Source organism: Myxocyprinus asiaticus, chromosome 3 (genome assembly GCF_019703515.2).
Source record: "Myxocyprinus asiaticus isolate MX2 ecotype Aquarium Trade chromosome 3, UBuf_Myxa_2, whole genome shotgun sequence".
NCBI classification, from domain to species: Eukaryota; Metazoa; Chordata; class Actinopteri; order Cypriniformes; family Catostomidae; genus Myxocyprinus; species Myxocyprinus asiaticus.
In genome coordinates this window covers 33824958-33846120 of record NC_059346.1, presented here as the reverse complement: position 1 = coordinate 33846120, position 21163 = coordinate 33824958, and the positions used below count along the sequence as shown (strand labels likewise).

The 21163-nt window shown below is 38.3% G+C and overlaps 1 protein-coding gene across 1 annotated transcript in view; it reads left to right on the top strand.

Annotated features, from left to right (window-relative positions):
- Window positions 1-21163, top strand: part of LOC127429449 (neuronal tyrosine-phosphorylated phosphoinositide-3-kinase adapter 1-like) — a 77959-nt gene that overhangs the window by 21825 nt on the left and 34971 nt on the right. The window contains exon 3 of the mRNA XM_051678445.1: window positions 18632-18877. Within this exon, the coding sequence (XP_051534405.1) occupies window positions 18693-18877 (185 nt within the window). The 5' untranslated portion in view covers window positions 18632-18692. The remainder of the gene's footprint in view (window positions 1-18631; window positions 18878-21163) is intronic.

The following is a 21163-nucleotide window of genomic DNA, read 5'->3' as shown; positions in this document are numbered from 1 at the left end:
CCCTTCCACTAAATAATGATGTTTAAAAATTAGCAGAGCTTACTGTGTTGGCTGTCACTACATGAAATAATTCCACAAGACTGCAGTAGATAACACCAGCATCATGTAAATATGATTTCGTGACAATCAAGCTTGTAACACTTATCAAAAGCTCACTCCTGATAGCCATTATAACTTTATTTTCTGCAGCAGAACCACTGCTGGTGTAAAAGCACACGCGTTGTTTACTGCAAAATTGTCGTGACGCACAGCTTTGGTTTGTCTCACGCACTGCTTTGACGTGCGATGTAAAACAGTGACGTAAAGCACCTTAAAATAGGCGTACAAGCACCTTAAGAAATATGACAATTTATATGACAATTAATCGTGAAAGCCCTAAAATAGACAATTAATCAACAAAATTGCAATTATTTTTTTGACAATTAATCATCAGCCAAATTTCATAATCGTGACAGCCCTATCCATCAGTGTTGATGATTTTGTTAATGTTGTTGCTATTGAATTGTGTGTGCAAATAACCTCAGAAGAAAAATTGTCGACACTAGATGATGTCACTATGGGGGTTTCTTTTGTGTGTGTGCAAATACAAGAGGAAAAAGTCTCTATGGGTGTGCAGTTTCTCTTAAGTGTTTCACCACTGTTCAAATGCTCCTCAGATCTCATTATTTATATGGATAAATCTATTCCAACTGAATAAATTAATATTAAGTGAAACAAATAGTAGCAAAATGCAAAGTAATCTCTTCAGTAATCAAAATACTCTTTGAATGTACATGTATTCTGATTACCAACTATTTAAATTGTAGCTGTATTGGAATAACCTGTTAATTCAACATACAGTTGGCATTATATTGCTCTGTGAATAACGTGATAAAACTATCGCTCCTGTTATAATCAACGAAGCTGTCTACATTGGAGTGATCTAGTTTTGCCGCCTTTCACATCATGGCACTCCATCATAATATGGCACCTTTGACAAAAAAGGCAGAAATAGCAAAACAAATGTTGTGTAATGCTACCAGAATTACTCAGCTGCAGGGTGCAGAAACGCTTAAAGGGGTCATGAAATGGAGAATAAAATTTACCTTGATATTTATACATAAAAGAGGTAACTGTACTATAAAAACAGAACTCCTTCCTAGTCTAAAAAGAGCATTTATAGATACCACCCTGCTGAAACATCTCATTTTGAAATCTGTCTGTTTGAGACGTCACAAAACATTGCTCATTTGTATTTACACATCCCACGACATGCGTCATCGTACCCTTGGCCCCACCCACTGGCGCTCAGTGTGTGGCTAACTATTCCTGAACACCAAAGGGGACCCATATGGGCTATTTTGAATTATTTTGTATTTAAACATGAACTACGAAAATTTTTTTGCCAGCTGCCATGTATCTCGCTGCTTTTAAAATATGCAGTGTCAAGTTACATCTCTGAAAAGGAGATGCCATTCTCTTTCATTCAGCTGCTCTGCATCTTGTTGTTTTGAGCACAAATGCATCATGAACGTGTTCTTTCATCCATCTGCACTATTTTTAGTTGTTGCTGTATGTAAACATAGCATTTAATTGACGATGGACGTCTTTGACAATGGACGTCTTTGACCGTTTCTGTGTGTTTCCGGCGATGTGCACCTACAGTATGTCTTAAAGGGATAGTTCGCCCAAAAATGAAAATTCTGTCATTATTACTCACCTATATGTTGTTGCAAACCTGAATGTATTTCTTTCTTCATTGAAACTCAAAAGGATAGGTTAGGGGAGGATGTTAGTTTCAGTCACCATTCACCTTCATTGTATGGAAAAAAAGTAGTTTTTTTTATGTTTTTTTAAAATGCAAGTCCCCTGCATTCTGTTCCATTCTGCTGCACTCCATCTCGCTGTTTTGGAAGCCAGGAACGCAACCTCTGCAAATGGTTCCTCACTCATTTTGTGCTGTGTGTTCTCGTTATGTGTGGTTTAGTGGGTCAGAGGTCATGATTAAATGCATTATAAATCTGTCCTCTGTGTCCAAAGCTGCTGTTTTGTCGCTGTGATCATTTTACATTACCTTTGTGTTTGGAACAGTTTGGCTTTGTTACTTTTTGCTCTATTGAGTTAGAAATTGTATCTGTGATGCTATGTTTGGAATTAGTCTTTGTGCTCAGTAAAGTAACAGTATCAGTGTTTTGTCAGGCTCTTTGTTATACATAGGATCATATTCTGTGTTGTGGAAAGTATTGATCTCTGCTGAGTGTGGCATCAGTCTCTGTTTTGGGTACGTTTGAGTCCGTCCCCCCCCCCCCCCCCAAAAAAAATAGTTTTTGAGAAGCATGTTCATGTAATCCCGCCACACAAAACACTTAGCATACAATTTTTTTTTTTTTTTTTTTTTTATCCCCTTTTTCTCCCCAATTTGGAATGCCCAATTCCCACTACTTAGTAGGTCCTAGTGGTGGCAAGGTTTCTCACCTCAATCCGGGTGGCGGAGGACAAGTCTCAGTTGCCTGAGACAGTCAATCCGTGCATTTTATCCACTCGCCCCATCGAGAGCGAGAACCACTAATCGCGACCACGAGGAGGTTACCCCATGTTACTCTACCCTCCCTAGCAACCGGGCCAATTTGGTTGCTTAGGAGACCTGGCTGGAGTCACTCAGCACACAAGCATACAATTCTTGACAATTCTCCTGATATCTCTCCTTCCCCGCAAATCTTACCTGTCTAAACATAGTTAGAGCTTAGACGGGATCTTGCATTGATTTCCATTTTCAAGTATCTCTCTTACAGACAGCAAAACAAACCCGTCTACCCCAATCCACAGCTCTCATATGTGTTTCATGAATATGTGAATTGATCGATATGTAATATGAATATGTATGACAGTCCCTGTGTTGGGTAAGCCTATGGCATAATCTTCTAGTTCAAAAGTTAATAGATACAGTATGTAAGTTGAAATGTATAGTGCAAAAGAGGGATATCAAAATGGGCTTCATACACTCTACTGTGCTTTCATACTGTAGGTCCATGACAGTAGGCTTATTTGTTTCCCTATTCTTTTGAGTTAAGGTGAATTTGAGATTTTAACTTTTAAGTGACGTTGGAGAGTTAGGCCATTTGATCTGACAATTTTTGTGACTCCATTCTACTAATTCACTTCCATTCTCTTCCAAGCAGAACTATTTACAAATGTATACACAAATCAGTACAATTATTTGCAAGCAAAAAAACTAGAGACTGGTAAGAAACACTTTTCAAAAATAGCATCCAACTCAACTTCTATGAACTCTTCTCCAGACTAATTTAAAATCTGCCCATTGGTCCCATGTTTTATCCATGGGGGCAACCATTTTGCCGAACCAAAATAATTAATACATTGCAGGAGAACATTATCATCAATAATTTCATACTTTATAGAACATAATTAATATAATAATCTATATACATTTTTTATATTAAATGTGGACATTTTATATAATTATTCAAAGTCTCTTTTAAAACCACAAACAACCCCTGTTCCATCAATACCTGCTATTTCCTATCCAAGTTGAGGCAACACACCCAAAAAAATATGTCTTTTTTGCATCTTTTAAGCATTCCAGCAAGATGTCCGCCTGTACATATTGTACCAGTACCAGACAGGTTACAGTCCTTGTGCTTGACGAATGTGCAGAGTGCTAGATGGCGCTAAGAAGTGTAATCGAGCTTGAAATCATGATTGCCAAAGAGACTGTAGATGTCATGATTTATAGTGAAAAAGAGTTATATTTTGGTCTGTTCTTACCCAAAATCGATTGGACCACTTCAGAAGACACGGATTAAATCACTAGAGTCTTATGGATTACTTTTATGTTACCTTTATGTGCTTTTTTGAGCTTCAAAGTTTTAGTCACCATTCACTTGCATTGTATGGATCTACAGAGCTGAGATATTTTTCTTAAAATCTTCATTTGTGTTCTGTAGAAGAAAGAAAGTCTTACACATCTAAGATGGCATGAAGTGGGTAAATGAGAGAATTTTCATTTTGGGGTGAACTATACCTTAACATGGTGAAGATCTAGAGGTGTCCTGGGGACATATAGATAATGGAACTGGTAGATATTTTGTGATGGAGGTTCTGGGTCCTGAGAGGTAGAGGAGTTTGGTCTTGTTAGGATTGAGCTTGAGGTTCTGGGATCACAGATGTGGATACACAAAACAAATGAAGAATTTAGTGTCATCAGCATAGCAGTGGTAGGAGAAACTGTGTCAATGGACCACTCTAAGCAGACTGGTTTGGAAGGTGACCAGAAGGGGTCCTAGCATTGATCCCTGTATTATTCAAATGATGAGCATGCAGGAGTTATGTACATAAACCTTGCCAGCTTGACAGTACCCAATATTCAGCTAGAACATAAACCACTGACCAAGAAATTACAACTAGCCTGGAGATCAGAAGTGTGTTATTGACAGTATCAAAAGCACCAGATTGCTCTTGAGGAATTATCGCCAAGTTATGAAAGGACACTCTGTAGAGTAGTAAAACTGGTCAGTAGTTTTTTTCATTCAAACAAGTTTAAGTTGTTTTTCCTGACTATTGGTGTTATGTTGGCTGGAAGGAATAGTGGAACGAGTCCACTAGATAAGGATATTAGACAGCAGGGGAGAGGCAAAGCAGAAGATCAGAGGATATCTCTTGGAAGTGTTGGAAGGGAATCGGGGTGTGAGCAGGTGATTTTACAATGCTTTGTGAAAATCTGGAGGATGTTCTCATGTGAGACAGTCTCAAATGAGGTTATCAGTGGAGTGGGTGACTGTACCAAGTTGGTTAACAATGAGTTGCGTATGATGACCATTTTCAAACTGTTTCACTTTGCCTCCATATTTCAGTCGTATTTCAGTTGTATTTCAGCAGCGAGTGTGGCCGCAGGTGGAGGTCGAGAGGATAGAGTAGGATGAGAATGTGAAAAACAGCTTCCATATGTTACAGACTGTTCATTCTGGAATCTATATAATTTGCTGATTGATTATTTGATGTCAGACGGAAATTCATGGAGAAAGTTGTGGTATGCTTTGAGGTCTTCAGGGGAAGGGATTTGAGGGGTGATTTCCTGGACATAAAAGCAACAAATGCCTTACGTTTTATTAGCGGTTGTGGCTATCAAACACATCATTGCACTTTATATCCCAAAGCTGAGCTGCCAGCTCTGGAAATACGCAGGCACTCACATTGGTATTATACTGTATATGGTTTATGGTTTATTTATGAATCCATTTGTGGTTTAACACTCATTTATTTATCATCTTGCCTATCTGTAAGTACTGGACATTACAATCTTTGTTCAAGCAGCACTGTACATTTGATTCCCCAGCAACTTACAAGAAAATGTAAAACTCTCCACACTTCTATCACTGGATGAATATGCACTTACTGAGCACTTTATTATGAACACTATGGTGCTAATAATGTGTCCGACGTGGTCTTCTGCTGTTGTAGCCCATCCGCCTCAAGGTTCGATGTGTTGCACATTCTGAGATGCTATTCTGCTCTCTACAGTTGTACAGAGTGGTTATCTGAGTTACATAAACTGAAGCTCCAGACCCATATCTGCATGATTTTATGCATTGCTTTGCTGCCACATGATAGGCTGATTCAATAATCGCATGAGTAACTAGGTGTACAGGTGTTCCTAATAAAGTGCTAAATGAGTGTATTGCATTTTTAAAAGACAGACAGGTCTTGGAAAATAGTTTCTGCGATTGTTTCTGTGATCATTGAATTGCTGACAATCCTTTTGAGTCGTCTTTTATTCTTGTTTTTCTGTGATTGTCATTAACTGATTTGTTTGTATGTTTACTGCACATAGTCGTCTTCTCATGGATCTCAAAGAGCCATGAAATCTTCCAGTGGCTGCAAGATGGCTTTGAGAATACAGGACAGAGGGCATCAAATGTTGTTTAGAGGGTGGAGTTCATGGTGGATGTGGACATGTCAGGGAAAGTCAATGGAAGGGAGCGCTGAGGAGAAGGAGAGGCGTAATGAGTGGGAGGAAATTGAGCCATGTTAAAGTACAATCACTTAAAGATCAATTAAGGAAATGCTGTCTTCTGGGAGGACTGAAAAGAGCGTGCAGTTCATCCTGAGATGTGCCTAGAGGGCAAGGGCAGATAACAAGACAGTGTAATGGAATGAGTGAAAATCAAGAGTTTGCGATTCAAGCGATCAGATGGTGAGCAAGATACAGACCTTTCAAGATGGTGTGATGAGCAGACCTGTACCCCAACCACAAACTGATGCAAAGGGGAAGTGAGAGAAAGTGTATGCTGAAGATTAAGTGTCCTCCAATAATTGAGAGTCTATAGAAATGTTAAGTGGAGGATAGAGAAGGTTTGATGGGTTTCAGTGTTGGTGGCTTAAAGTCAAGTCACTTCAAGTTGGGTAAATAACAGGAATAGGAAACAAGCATATTTTGTCTTGGCTGTTGCTAATGGAAAGAGCAAAACAGTACCTGCGATATAGGTGTAAGTCAGAAGGACTAGACAGTCCAGACAACTTTGCCCTTCCTTGATAGAGTACTGCAGATAGTCTCTTTTGTCTTTGCAAAATCAATTTTTTATTTTTTTGTAGAGAACACAATAAATCTGACATTCTAAACAGCCATATGGTAACTGAAAAGATGAGAAGTTCTTTTGTATTGTTTGCCACTAATAACCATTCAGTTTAAGTGCCATGAATACCAAAATTCAACATACTGCTTTTGTTCTAACATTTGAAATGAACTGTATTTTTTATTTTATTTCTTTCATTGATTTCCAGGCCTGGAAGATGTAATACAATTCTTACAAAATCATGAATTGTTTTTATAGTGAAAATTTTCTTGTTAAACTTAGCCTTAAAATATAGTATAAGCTAAATAAAACAAAATGCTTTTTAAAAACTTCTAAATCTAGTAATCACAAACAACTGGAAAAGTGTTGCCATTGAAAATATAAAGGAAATTCATTAGCCAAAAGGTATGGGAACTCTGATGGCATACTTGCTCAATAACAAGAAATATCTAAACACAGTGACTGGTGACTCCAGAAGTTTGGCTTATTCCTAATGTGGAGGTGAACTTGCATTGGCATATTGGGAAGGAGATGGGATGATGGGGAAATTGACAAAACAGTGATGTAAGCAGCTGTTTATGTACCATTAGCATTTACAGTATATACCCTTGTAAATGGCATGGTTGTATGTACAGTACTGTGCAAAGTCTTAGGGCAAATAAGATGGTTATTTACATCAGGGGTGTCCAAACTTTTTCGGTCAGGGGCCAAATGCAGAAAGAAATAAAATGTCTAGAAGCTACTAGATTGCCACTATGCATAATCTTTAAATTGTACGCTTAATATTATGCAAGTTTTAATCATAATTTGTGCTCTATGGTATGCTTATAGGCGCTACATGTAAATAAAGGATAGCATATTTCACTCACAAAGAACTCTTATAATGGAACAGTGATGCGTCTTTTTTACAAAATATTATACTCATTTATTCACATTTTTATCTTTTTGACATCCATTCAGTGGCACTGCAAGAACATATAGATCTGCTACTGAGTGTTGGGTGTGACCATCACAATAATCAGAATCAGATTACATTTTATCTCCTGTGATGCAATGAATCACTCTTTATTTTTCAAGGAATTACTCTTTATAACTATACAATTATAACTTCTGTTCTGTTGTTACTTGCATTAAAATATGATTTTAATTTGATTGCTTTTCATTTTATTTTGAAAAGAGTATGCTTGGTTCGCGTGTCTCTGTGCGCTTTCATTAAACTCTGTTCAGCTGCTTGCACAACAGCAGCTCTACTCAGTTGTATGATGCGAGGTATCGGGACATTATAACAAGAACAAGAACATGAGTAAATTATCTAACCTGATGTAAATCCTTTAATAAATGCATAATTCTTTCTGCGGGGCACTTCATCCTTAGAAATAAGGAGTATTTCAAACTCCTGTTGAACTTTGCCATTGGATGAAACTGGTGACGACACAGAATACACTAGCGGAGACGATGCGCTGTGAATAGCAGCTGCACGTGATAGCGACATCCAGTGCTCAGAATATGAATTACAGATAATTTCTCCATAGCAGGCCAAATTCTGTTCTGTTTCTAAAGTCTCTCACGAGCCGCCTCGGAGCAGTCAGAGGGCTGCAGATGGCCCACGGGCCGGACTTTTGACACCCCTGATTTACATCTTCGGCTTTAGTGTGTCAATAGGAAATATACATTTTAGACTCCCAAACATTCCTTTTGCAAATATAATAGAATAGAAGAACAGGGAGCCCTGCAACAGATGGCATGGCCCCCACAGAGCCCCTCACTGAACATCAAGTCAGTCTGTGATTACATGAAGAGACAGAAGTAATTGAGACAGCCGAAATAAATAGAAGAACTGTGGCAAATTCTCCAAGAAGCTTGGAACATCCTATCTGCCAACAACCAAGAAAAACTGTGTCCAGGTGTATCTAGGAGAATTGGTGCTGTTTTGAAAGCAAAGGTTGTCACACCAAATATTGATTAAAAAATGTTCAACTTTGTATGATGTTAATTGATAAATTAAAACTATTTATGGCATTATTTTTGAAGAAATCCTCACCATGCAACATTTTTCACAAGTGCCTAAAACTTTTGCACAGTATATGTTCCTTCAAAACTTTCATTAGGAGCTCCATCCATTCCTGTGTTGAGCACAGCATCAGTCTCTGTGATGGTACAATATAAGTGTCTTTGTTAGGTCATTGATCAATTTCTCTGTCCCAAGTTGCCAAGTATTAGTATCTGCATTTATTGTGGGATCAGTATCTGTGTTGATAAATTGTCTTTCTCTCTGTTGGTAAAGTCTCAGTATCTTTTTCATTTGCTGTAGATTTAAAGTTCCAAAATGCAAGTGAATATAAGCAGGATGTCTCTATGACACTCCAACTCCTCTCTACTGTAAGCTCTGACCTAATTTGTTATGACGTTTAACTTGCAGGCATGGGTTTAATGAGTAATTATATAAATTCATTCATTTTTCATTTATAGCTCTTCTTTAAGGAAAAAAAAATGGAAATGAAAACTACATGTCTGATCTTAAATAGACTACATCTGTTTGTGTGCATAATTTGCGTGTTTGTGTGTGTGTTTGGTCATGCGAGTGAGTTAATGAACATGTTAGTGATGCATGATTGCATAAGTGGGTGCCTGAATGTGCGTGAGTCATTGTGCGGTATGTGTATATAATAAATATGGTTGTTGACAATAGGACATTAAATTATAACATGAGGCATTCACACTTCTTCCTCTGCTCCATAGCAATACTGCTGATGTGCTCTGCACACATGCACATACTGAATCTGCACATTCAGCAACATACTCAGCTAGCAACATAAACCTACTCACCTTCTTATCGTAATTGCTCTCTATCTCTCTTTTTCTCTCTCTCATTCTCTGTCTCTCTTTCTATCTGTTCCTTTCTCTCTCTCTTCTGGAAAAACACTGGAAAAGCACAGCAGTTGACAGCTGTATCAATTTTAACCAATCAGAGCTCTCTCTTGCACTACCCGTTGCTAAAATTCAAAACACTCTGTAGAATATCTGCCCTACAACAAGCAGATTGTTCTCTCTCTCTCTCTCTCTCTCTCTCTCTCTCTCTCTCTCTCTCTCTCTCGCTTTCTCTCTCCTGCCAGAAAGCCTGTGTGTACTACATGTGACAAGCTGCATTACAGACTGCATATATTTACACAGGCACTGCCAGGGCAACCTTGGGGCCTGCAGCCAACTTGGCCTGTCATGCTTACTCAGATCTTCCTTATAGAGAGAGTGAGGAGAACTTGATGGTACATGGCCTTTACAGGCTGATGTGATGAAGATGAAGGAACATATATTTCAAAATATTACTAAAATGGCTGTTTTCATACTGTGTTTCATATTTTCTCAAATACAAGTGGAATTTGAATATGTACAAATATGCTGTTCATATATGAACTTTAATTTGATATATGTTCATATATGGCCATATACTGTATCAGATTTCAGTAAGGTAATTTCCCAGACATATGTAATGTACAGAGGTGAGTAGTAACGCACTACATTTACTCCATTACATTTACTTGAGTAATATTTTGGGAAAGAAATTACTTTTATGAGTATGTTTTATGGTGGGTACTTTTCACTCTTACTCAAGTAAATTTCTGATGAAAAAAGTGTACTTTTACTTCGTCACAGTGGGTAGCGTTCCTGTCGTTACATTACTGGTTTTAATTTAATAAGTGTTAATAAATGCCTAACCAAGACAAGGATATATTTTAAGATTAAAATTGCAGTTTCAAGAAAACACTGTGAGGTGAATTTTAGAGATTGTGATAATGTGGGCTTGTCTGTGTCATTTTTTCCCAAGACTTTCACCCACTGTTGCACTTGTGTACATGGTTGTGTGACAATAAAGTTATTTGATTTGATTTTGGTGATACTCATTCATTTTCAGCATAAAGCTGTAACTATGGGCTCTTATGACCTCAGTTTCTAAGTTTACATTTGTATATCAGCGCTCCAACATATCAGTGCCTACTGTATAAATCCTTGTAAACAAGTGTAAATGTTTTGCCCTGCCTATCGCGATTGTGTGCATTTCTGCACATGCAAGGTTGGTGCGTGCACAGATTTTGACAGATGTGGGCGGCTTTGTCTCATGGACTACAAGCTTCCAAACACATTGACACTGATAATGCTGGAAGTACACTGGACAAAATTCATGCAGGATGTAAAAAGCTATGAAATAATGACAGAAGGCATGAATAAAGCATGATCTTGCTTTAGGGTATTAATTAAACATTATATATAATTTGGGACTGTGACATTGTTCACGTTTTTCACTGTAATAATTACTAGAAAAAGGTTTCCAAACTTCTCTTCTAACTGGCAGATTCATCCAAATCTGAGAAGCATCCTTAAAGTGATAGTTCAGCCTTTAATTAAGATTATATCATCATTTCCCCGCCCTCATGTTCTTCCAACCCTGTGAAACTTTTTGTATTCTGTGGAACTCAAAAGATGTTAGACAGAATGTTATGGAGTGACAGTCTCATCCACCATTCCCTTTCTAAATATGGAGGGGAAAAAACATGCAGTGAAAGTAAATGATGATTAAGGCTAGCGTTCTCTCTATCATCTTATAGGAATAATTTGAAAATTGTTCTCGTATTATTTACTCACACTAATGCCATCGCAGATGTGTGTGTTTTTTTTCTTTTTTTTTCTTCTTCTTCTCCTGAACACAAAGATTTTTAGAAGAATATCTCAGCTTTGTTGGTTCATAGAATGCAAGTAAATGGGTACCAAAACTTTGAAGCTCAGAAAGCACATAAAGGCAGCATTAAAGGAATTCAAATGACACTTGTTAAATCTATGACTTCAGAAGGGATATGATAAGTGTGGATGAGAAACAGATCAATATTTAAATCCTTTTTACAAACAAATCTCCACATTCACATTTTTCTTGTGTTTTTGGTGATTCAATTCTTTGTGCATATCGCTACATACTGGGCAGGGAGGAGAAATAATAGTAAAAATATGTATATATTTTTTTAAATATTATAAAGTTATAGATATTTATCTGTTTCTCACCCACACCTATCATATTGCTTCTGAAAATCACTGGAGTCATAAGAATTACTTTTATGCTGCCTCTATGTGCTTTTTGAAGCTTCAAAGTTCTGGTCACCATTCACATGCATTGTATGGACCAACAGAGCTGGGATATTCTTCTAAAAATCTTCATTTGTGTTCTGCAGAGGAAAGAAAGTCATACACATCTGGAATGGCATGAGGGTGAGAAAATGAGAGCATTTAAATTTTTTGTTGAACTATCCCTTTAATTTGATGCATGGAAGAAAGAAGTAATATGGGTTTGGAACAACATGGAGGTGAATGATGACAATTTCCATTATTAACAATAACATTAGTAATAGTATTATTATTATAATTATTAATAATCATTCTGTAATGCATGTTAAATGAGTATCATGTACTGGAATATGGGAGAGTAAACATCCATTACGTTATATGTTAAAGTAACTAGTTACTCACTACTTGAATAGTCTCTTTATTGGATACTTTATTACTCTTACTTGAGTAATTTTAAACATTATTACTTTTACTTCTACTTGAGTAATTATGTTTTTTAAAGTAATTGTACTTTTACTTGAGTAAAGTTTTTTTGGTTGAACAAGTACATCATCCGAATACTCACAGTATAAGATGTCTCATTGCATTTTTTAGCATGAACACACATTACTTGTATAACAAAATACAGTATAATAGTTCAGAAGTTTGCAAAATGGGAGTGACTGGTTGTCTTGAGAAAGAACCGCAAACATTTCAAGTTTCTGGTGACTGTTCTTCTCAGCAGCTCTGCTCTGCTTTAATACCTGCACATTTCACACTGCATAAGAGAATGAGCTTGTCTGAGTTTATGATTGGTGAATTGGTTTAACATGCTGCCTTTATTGTCATGTTTATGCAGATCAGCCATATCTGAATTAAAGCTGCTGGTGTTAACTACCAAATTATGGGAAACCTTCACAGAAAGCTCAAGAGAATGCTTGATATATAGTACCAATTAAAAAAAAAAAAACAATAGATATTTGGAAAAAGATTTTGAGAACTAACTTTGTGTAAAGCTTAGGAGAGCATGCGATCTAGAATACTGTAGTTCTTAATGGCGCTCCTGATGACATTTCTAATCCACTGATCACTATTTTAAAAGTATATCATCAGCTACGTGGCTGGAAAAATCACTCTGGACCCCACTCACCCTGCCCACTACCTTTTTGAACTGTTGCCTTCTGGCCGACACTTCAGAGCTCTGAGCACCAGAACCGTCAGGCACTGGAATAGTTTTTTCACTCAGGCTATCCATCTCATGAACAGTTAAAACTGCCCCATTGTGAAATAATTATGTTCAGTTCACAGTCTAGTCTTTTTATATTTATCCAACATGTCCAACTTCTTCTGCCATTACATTCCCTTGCACTGTATATAACAGATTTGTATTTAGTTTTGCACTACGTATGTGTATGTGTGAATGTATGTATGTGTTTGTCTGTGTGTGTATATGTGTATATATGTATGTGTATATATGTATATATGTATGTATACATGTATGTATGTATATGTATGTATATGTATATATATTGTCTTTTTGTGTATTCTATATATACTTTATTTTCTATTCAATTTTTTTATTTTTTTATTATTGTCTATGTCTTGTTGCTGTTTTGTATTGTTGTGCACTGGAAGCTCCTGTCACCAAGACAAATTCCTTGTATGTGTAAGCATACCTGGCAATAAAGCTGATTCTGATTCTATTTACCTTCAGACAATTCTTCTGGCATCTCTCCTCCAGCTTAACTTTGTTTTTGTTATTAACAATTTTTATTGATTCCATACAAGAAGCCAAATACACATAACAGAAAATGTGGAATCACATTATATGAAACTAAAACCCTTCCCCCCGAACAAAAACACAAAAAGCACACCTCCAAAAACAAAAAGGTTGCACACATACATTCAAAACTTCAAATCCCTCTCCACTGTCTCTCCCTGAGAGCCCCCCAAAAAGGCCAAATAACTGCCCCATTTTTTATTAAAGAAATCCAGGCTGCTTAGCCTTCTACATGACATCTCCTCAAATGCTGCTACCCTGCCCATCTCTGTGTGCCGATCATAACACTGGCTAGGACTCAATTTTTTATGTACTTATCCCCTATATTAATGACCGTCCCATTGCCTAAAATACAGAGTCTGGGGCAAAATGGAATTTGAGTGCCCAATACGTCACACATAAAACTCTGAACCCTCAACCAAAATTCTTGGATCTTAACACACCACCAAAAAACATGGGTTGTGTCCCCATCTTCTGATTGGCATCGCCAGCAGGTGGGTGTGTCTTAAAGACCAAGCCTATACAATCTAGAGGGGGTCCAATAGAATCGATGTAAAATCTTAAATTGCATAAGGCGCACCCTTGCATCTCTAGATGTAGACTTGTTTTTTAGAATACTAGCCCACACTCCCTCCTCCAATACCAAGTTTAAATCTTTCTCCCATAATCTCTTGAGAAGTTGAAGCTCCGTCCCCCAGACTCTGAATTAGCAGGGAGTAATACACTGATGCCTCATGACCTTTTCCAAAAGCAGTAATCACCACTCCCAGAGTATCTGCCACTTTAGGGGGGTGTATGCTGCTCCCAAAAATAGTACAAAGCAGGTGGCTCAGCTGTAAATACCTAAAAAATTGAGACCTGGGAATCCCAAAATGCTGAACCATATTTTCAAAGAATCTCAACACTCCACTCTCATATAGGTCACCGAGCATATTAACCTCCGTCACAATCCACTCTGACCAGCAGAAAGGGGACTTATTAATACATAACTTTGGGTTCAGCCATATGCTCGAAGCAACATTTAAATAAATGTCCAAATTAAACACTCTGGACACATTTGTCCATACCGCGTGCAAATGCGAGATAACGGTGTGTAACTTAACTTCTCCGGTTAGTTTGATAGAAGGCTTTGCAATGGCAAAATAGGGGCAAGCACTTCCTGTTCAATACAAAACCAGGGAGGGGCTCTCTCAGGTGGAAGCGACCAATGAGCCAAATGTCTGAGACCGAATGCATAATAATAAAAAAATCTTGAGTAGGCTTAGCCCACCTTTGTCAATCGGCCTATGCAACTTACTGAAATGTAATCTGGGACGCTTACCATTCCAAGTGAAGGACTTCGCTATGTTATCAAATTGCTTGAAATAAGAGAGGGGGACATCTGTAGGGAGAGACTGTTTACATTTACATTTACATTTATGCATTTGGCAGAGGCTTTTATCCAAAGCGACTTACAGTGCCCTTATTACAGGGACAATCCCCCTGGAGCAACCTGGAGTTAAGTGCCTTGCTCAAGGACACAATGGTGGTGGCTGTGGGGATTGAACCAACAACGTTTTTGTTGCAGGTAGTTGAATTTTGGAATACAATTCATTTTAATAACATTTACCTTCCCTGTCATAGATAAATGTAATGAAGCCCACCTGCACACATCGCTCAAAAACCTTTTTATTAAAGGGTCAAAATTAACTAATCACAAAAATTTTCTGGGAATAAAATACCCAAATACTTAATGCCCTGTTTGGGCCACTGGAAGGTGCCCGGCTGAAAAGCCGTTACCGGGCAGTACGCTGTCAGAGCCAAAGCTTAGGATTTAGACCAATTCACTCTGTATCCTGAGAATTTAGAAAAGGAATTAATAATTCTGTGGAGGCAAGGCATAAATCTAGTAGTGTCGGAGACAAATAATAAAATATAATCTGCGTAAAGCAAAAGCTTATGCGCCACACCTCCCGCCACCACCCCTGGAAAATCATCCTCCTTTCTTATCACGGCTGCTAATGGTTCCAGGGCAAGTCAGAACAATAAGTGGAAAAGAGGGAAACCCTGTCAGTTGCCCCTATCCAGAGTAAAATAATCTGAAATTAATCCATTCTTTTGAACCGCCACTACCAGGTGACTATAAAGTAACTTAATCCACCCAATAAAAGTATTCCCGAACCCATACATTTCCAAAATCCTAAAAAGATAATACCATTCTACCATATCAAACACCTTTTCGGCATCAAGCGAGATGGCAGCGACCGGACTCTGGTTATTTGCCACTGCCCACATGACATTAATGAAACGCCTAATGTTATCAGAAGAGTTACGGCCACGAATAAACCCCACCTGATCTGTATGTATAAGAGATGTCATAAGTTTACTTAATCGGTTAGCCAAAATTTTCTAGCTGGATCAGGGAAATTGGATGGTAACTTTTACACTCGCTTGGATCTTTGTCCTTTTTAAGAATCAGACTGATCCGGGCTGGTGTCATGGTTGGTGGAGTCTTCCCATTCTTTGATGATTCCGTATAAACTTCTAGCAAAAGTGGAGCCAGTTCTGTAGCATAAGATCTAAATAATTCAGCGGCAAAGCCGTCTGGCCCTGGAGTCTTGCCTGTAGGCAAGGCTTTAATTACCTCGCTAAGCTCCTCCAAGGTTATCTCAGAATCAAGAGAATTTTTTGCTCAGCTGTCAGTTTAGGAAGTTCTAATGGTTCCACAAAGTTTCTAATATCCTCTTCAGTAGATGAAGATGTGGAACTATAAAGATCAAGATAGAATTTTTTAAAAGCATTGTTAATATCAATGGCTGAGGTAAATATTTCACCACCAGCAGATTTCACTGAGGGAATGGTAGAAGATTCTCTCTGTTTTATATATCTAGCCAGAATTTTTCCTGCCTTGTCCCCCAACTGTCTTGCCCTGAATAGCCAAAACTCCACCTTCCACGACAAAATAGTTTTATATCTGTATTTCAATCGGGTCAATTCTCTGAGGCCATTAGACGACATTCTGCGCTTCAGCTCTGCCTCGGCACTTTTAATATTCCCTCCCAATTCCACAAATTCTTATGCTTTGGATTTTTTGGTAAATGCGGCATACTGTATGATCTGGCCCCTAAGAACCGCCTTAAGTGCCTCCCAAGCCACGCCCACAGAGGATACTGAGGACCAGTTGGTCTCCATATTGACACTGATTTCAGCCTTTAACATTTGTTGGAATTCAGGATTTTGCAAAAGAGATAAGCGCCAACTATATGATTTCCTTTTCTCCATATGTGGCAACACCTCTACACACCGGGACGTGATCTGAGACTAAAATTTTTCCAATTGAGCAATCAGCAACTGATGAAATGAAGGACTTAGATATATAAAATAAATCTATTCTAGAGTAAATCTTATGGACTGATGAAACAAATGTATAGTCCCTTCCAGATGGGTTCAAAAGGCACCAAATATCTGTAATACCAAGCTTTTTACACATCCTGTGATGCGTCAATGTTGCTCTAGGGGGCTTGCACACTTCTGCTTCACAATGGTCAAGGACTGTGTTTCTATACAAATTTTGTGAGACAGAATTACACAGCAAAAGATAACATATAAAACAAACTCCAGCCAATAGGCAGATTAAGCACAAAGAGCGTGTAGATTCACCCATAAAACTGTCCTGAAACTGTCGTCAAACAGTCAAACAAATGTTCAGTTAGCTGGTCCACTCGGCTACAACATGACTGCAAACAAATGACTTAATCTCTCCAATGTCTTTGCAAGAAATACTCCACAAAACAAACTCCAGCCAATAGGAGGAATAAGTATAAAGAGCATGTAGATTCATCCATAAAACTGTCCTGAAGGTATGTTACTCTACAAAATAAACTCCAGCCGCTAGTCTGAACCAGCACAAAAAAAAGTGCTCAGTCTCCTCAAACAGTCAAATGAATTTTCAGTGAGCCGGTGCACTCAGCTGCAATGTGAGTATCACAAAATGACTTACTTACTCCATTGACTTTATGAAGGACATCGCTTGCTGTGGGCCATCCTTAGCATCTATTCTCAATTTGTCCAGGAATATCAGTGCAGAAGCGACCTTCCGTTGATGTAAAAGTTTCTTGCATTCCTTGAATCTATCACTTTTCTCTCTTGTCGAATTCACAAAGTCTGGGAACAAGAAAATGCTGTGGTTTTTCCAAGAAAGCCTTCCTTTACTCCTCACCTCACGTAACACAAGATCTTTATCGGATGATCTCAGAAATTGATCGGAGCTGCCTCCCTCCATGGATCGCCAAACAGGAACCCTGTGAGCTCGCTCGATTTCCAGCTTATGGCCTGCTACTTCGAGCAGATTCGGAAGGAGCCCATCCAGGAATTTCACCATATCCTGTCCCTCTTTGCCCTCAGGAATTCCAACGTTACGGACGTTATTCCACTGGCTACAGTTCTCCATGTCCTCCAACTTCTCCCAGACACGCTCCAAATCCACCTTGGTCGCTAGCGGATTAGCAGATAATTCCCTCTCCAATGACTCCAGATAATCAATCCGTTTTTCGACATCCCCCACCCTTGTAACCACCTCAGTGAACTTCGCCTCCATGGCAGTGATCGATCGATGTATCACAGCAAGATCCTCCAAGTCAGCAACGACCTTTGTCAGCATTGCCGAGATGTTAGCAGATAATTACCTCTCCGATGACTCCAGATAATCGATCCATTTCTCGACATCCCCCACTCTTGTAACCACCTCAGTGAACTTCGCCTCCATGGCAGTGATCGATCGACGTATCACAGCAAGATCCTCCAAGTCAGCAACGACCTTTGTCAGCATTGCCGACATGCATCTCTCGACGCATTTCCCGCACTTCCCCGACTAAGTCGACTCCCAGGCTCGAGGCCTGCTCGGGGGTGTCAGCTTGAGCACATAAGTGTCTTTTAATGTCTCCAGAGCCCGAGGATTTTGAATTCTTTGACATATTGTCCTCCTAGAACAGTTATGGAACAGAGTGTATTGAATCTCACCGGTTTATGAAATTAAAAGTGTCAAAGCTAGCAAAGTGCACAGAGCTCGCCGTTCACACGTCCGATCCTCGCATGGCGTCATGTGACTCCCCCCAGCTTAACTTTGTTGAGATTTTAGATTGCTATAAATATTGGAAATATTGTACATTATATTGGATAACTAAAAATCTACTGCCTGCATTTCTCTCTTTTTCAGGTAACTGAAAGGGGGGCAACTTTAAAATCCCTCCCCCTGCTCCTGCTTGGTCCTCTATACCATGAGCTCTGGCTCCGCCCAGGATGTGGCGGTGGAGAATTTCCTGCGTGACATAGAGAGGCGGGGCCAGTGGCTGCACTGTGCTGTTATTGGCTGTGAGGAGGAGCATCCCTGTGGTGACATGAACCTGCTGTACCGCAAAAGTCGACTAGACTGGAGACACAGAGATCAGGAGGGCAAGAAAAGGTAAGAGAGGGAGAGATGAGCTGATCAATAAACATAGATTTTTGGAGGAGGTCTATAGCAGTATTATTTTTTTCAGTTTTTTGTTTTAGTCATAGTTTTAGTCTTTTGATGAAAATGCCCCTTAAAATTAGTCAATATTTCATCATCTCATATTTTTTTATGACGGAAATGACATCATTTTAGTCAACGAAAATAAAATCTTTTAGTTGACAACGATATGCAAAATGGACAAAAAAGTGTGTCAAACTGTAACAGACCAAACTTTAATCAAATATTCAAACATTTAGGGAAAAAATGTATAAGTATTTTCTAATTTAAAAATGTGTCAAACATATAACTATACAGCCTTTTGTCCTTGTTGTGAAAAAACTGAGCTCGTAAAATAATAATGAATAGATTGAAGTATTAGCTACTTTTTAGAAATTAGCCTGTATTCTGAATTCTTCATGCTTTAGAGACTTATTAATTTCCTGTGAAAGGATATTGCATTGCTTGTAGCGTGTTTCTTACGGAAACAGTGTATTCACAACGTAAGTTACGCAACGTAAATTACGCATATTCTGACTAGCGCATCATTTAATTCAAGTTCACCTGTTCATTCGCTTCACTGTGCAGATGTAAGTTGTTATATTACATATATGTTGTGGATATACTATAGTGCTACTATAGTGGTTAAAATCATGTATGAATAGGATGCGTTTGAAAGAGGTATTTACCCCGTTTTGAAGCAGTTCATTTTGCCTGTTTTCAACTCAATCAGTTCAAGCAGAGAAATTATTAATGGGTTAGATGAATCTATATCTAATATCTTCTTCTATATACAGATTCTATAGATGTTTCTTCTGTTCATATCTTGCACTTTTAATATCTTGCAGTATCATTTTTATCTCGTCATATTTTCGTCAATAGTATGCTTTAATAAAATCTTTTAATTGTCGTCATGATGCGCCTTTTTCTTCTCTTCGTTATTGTTGTCAAAATCAAAAAACCCTTCATCAACGAACGTTTTCATCAGTGATTTCATTGACAAGATTATCACTGGTCTATAGAGTTGCAAAATAATAAAGGAAGGGGTGATGAAAGAAAGAAAGAAAGAGAAGGTTACAGAGATGCTTTGCGAAGCTCATATGAAAGGTAATAGAAAGAAGTGTTGGAGAAAAAGATCAGTAAAATCTGCACTCAGTAGAGAAGGTGAGAAAAAGGTTAAATGGGAGAAGGGGAAGATGGAAGAAATTAGAATGAAAAAGATTATAGAGAAAGAGTGATTTAGATGGAGGAATATTTCAAGATTATATTCAAAATAGTCTTGACTGAACTAAAATGAAGACTTTGTCTTTAATATTTTATGCAAAGCATCCAAATCTTCCTTCCAACATGACAGTTGGAGCCTACAGTATTCAGGGACAATCTGCCCCTCTGGTGTCCCAGAAGATCAACAGACCCTGACATGAAAAGCAGTCAAAAACTGCTGGAGGTTTTTAAATCAGACTTTTTGTCTGCAGCTAAAATACTTACACTTCAAACACTTTTACGTTTCATATTACAGCTTATGTATTTGCATTTGTGTTTTCTTAATGTTCTATTAATTTACAGTATGTGGTCTGGTGAATTTAACTGCCATTATTAGAAAAAATTAAAGACACACACAAAAGTTGCGTCCCAAACCACACACGTCTGCACTATTCTACGCCATTTTGTGGTGTAAGTAGTGTGAGTAGTACGTTTACACTGAAAATGCAGCAAAAAGAAGTGTACTTGAAGTACTCAGTTGATGCACTTTTTCAACCGTCAAAACGGAGTGTGGAATGCTGGACACTTATACACTCTGCGCATGCGGCTTGCCGTAGATAGCGGAAGGGGCGGAGTTACCTGGCTGCATTGTTGGTCTGACAAAACAACTGTAAATAATAAAGTATGTAGCAGCTATTAGTGGATACAGCACCTTACAAATGTGAGTTGAATGCTTTACCATCACCCCAAGCTGTGTGAGTATGTACGTTGTTTAAGATACAAGTGTTGAACTGAGGTTGGCTAATGTGCTAAAGTTAGCTGACAGAAGTGCACTTGAAATGTCACTTCTGTCAGCTGTTAAACGGCGAATGCTTCCGTGTAGTAAAAATCTGTTAAGTACTCTACATGGCTGAGTGCGTAGTATATTTTGTAAGTGCATAGTGTATAATGTTTGGGACACAACTAAAAACATCATCTCTTCACACATTCTTTTTGGATTATGTGTGACATGGTGAAAGTGTCCTTTTTTCTGTCCTCCATCCACATCTATTCTTC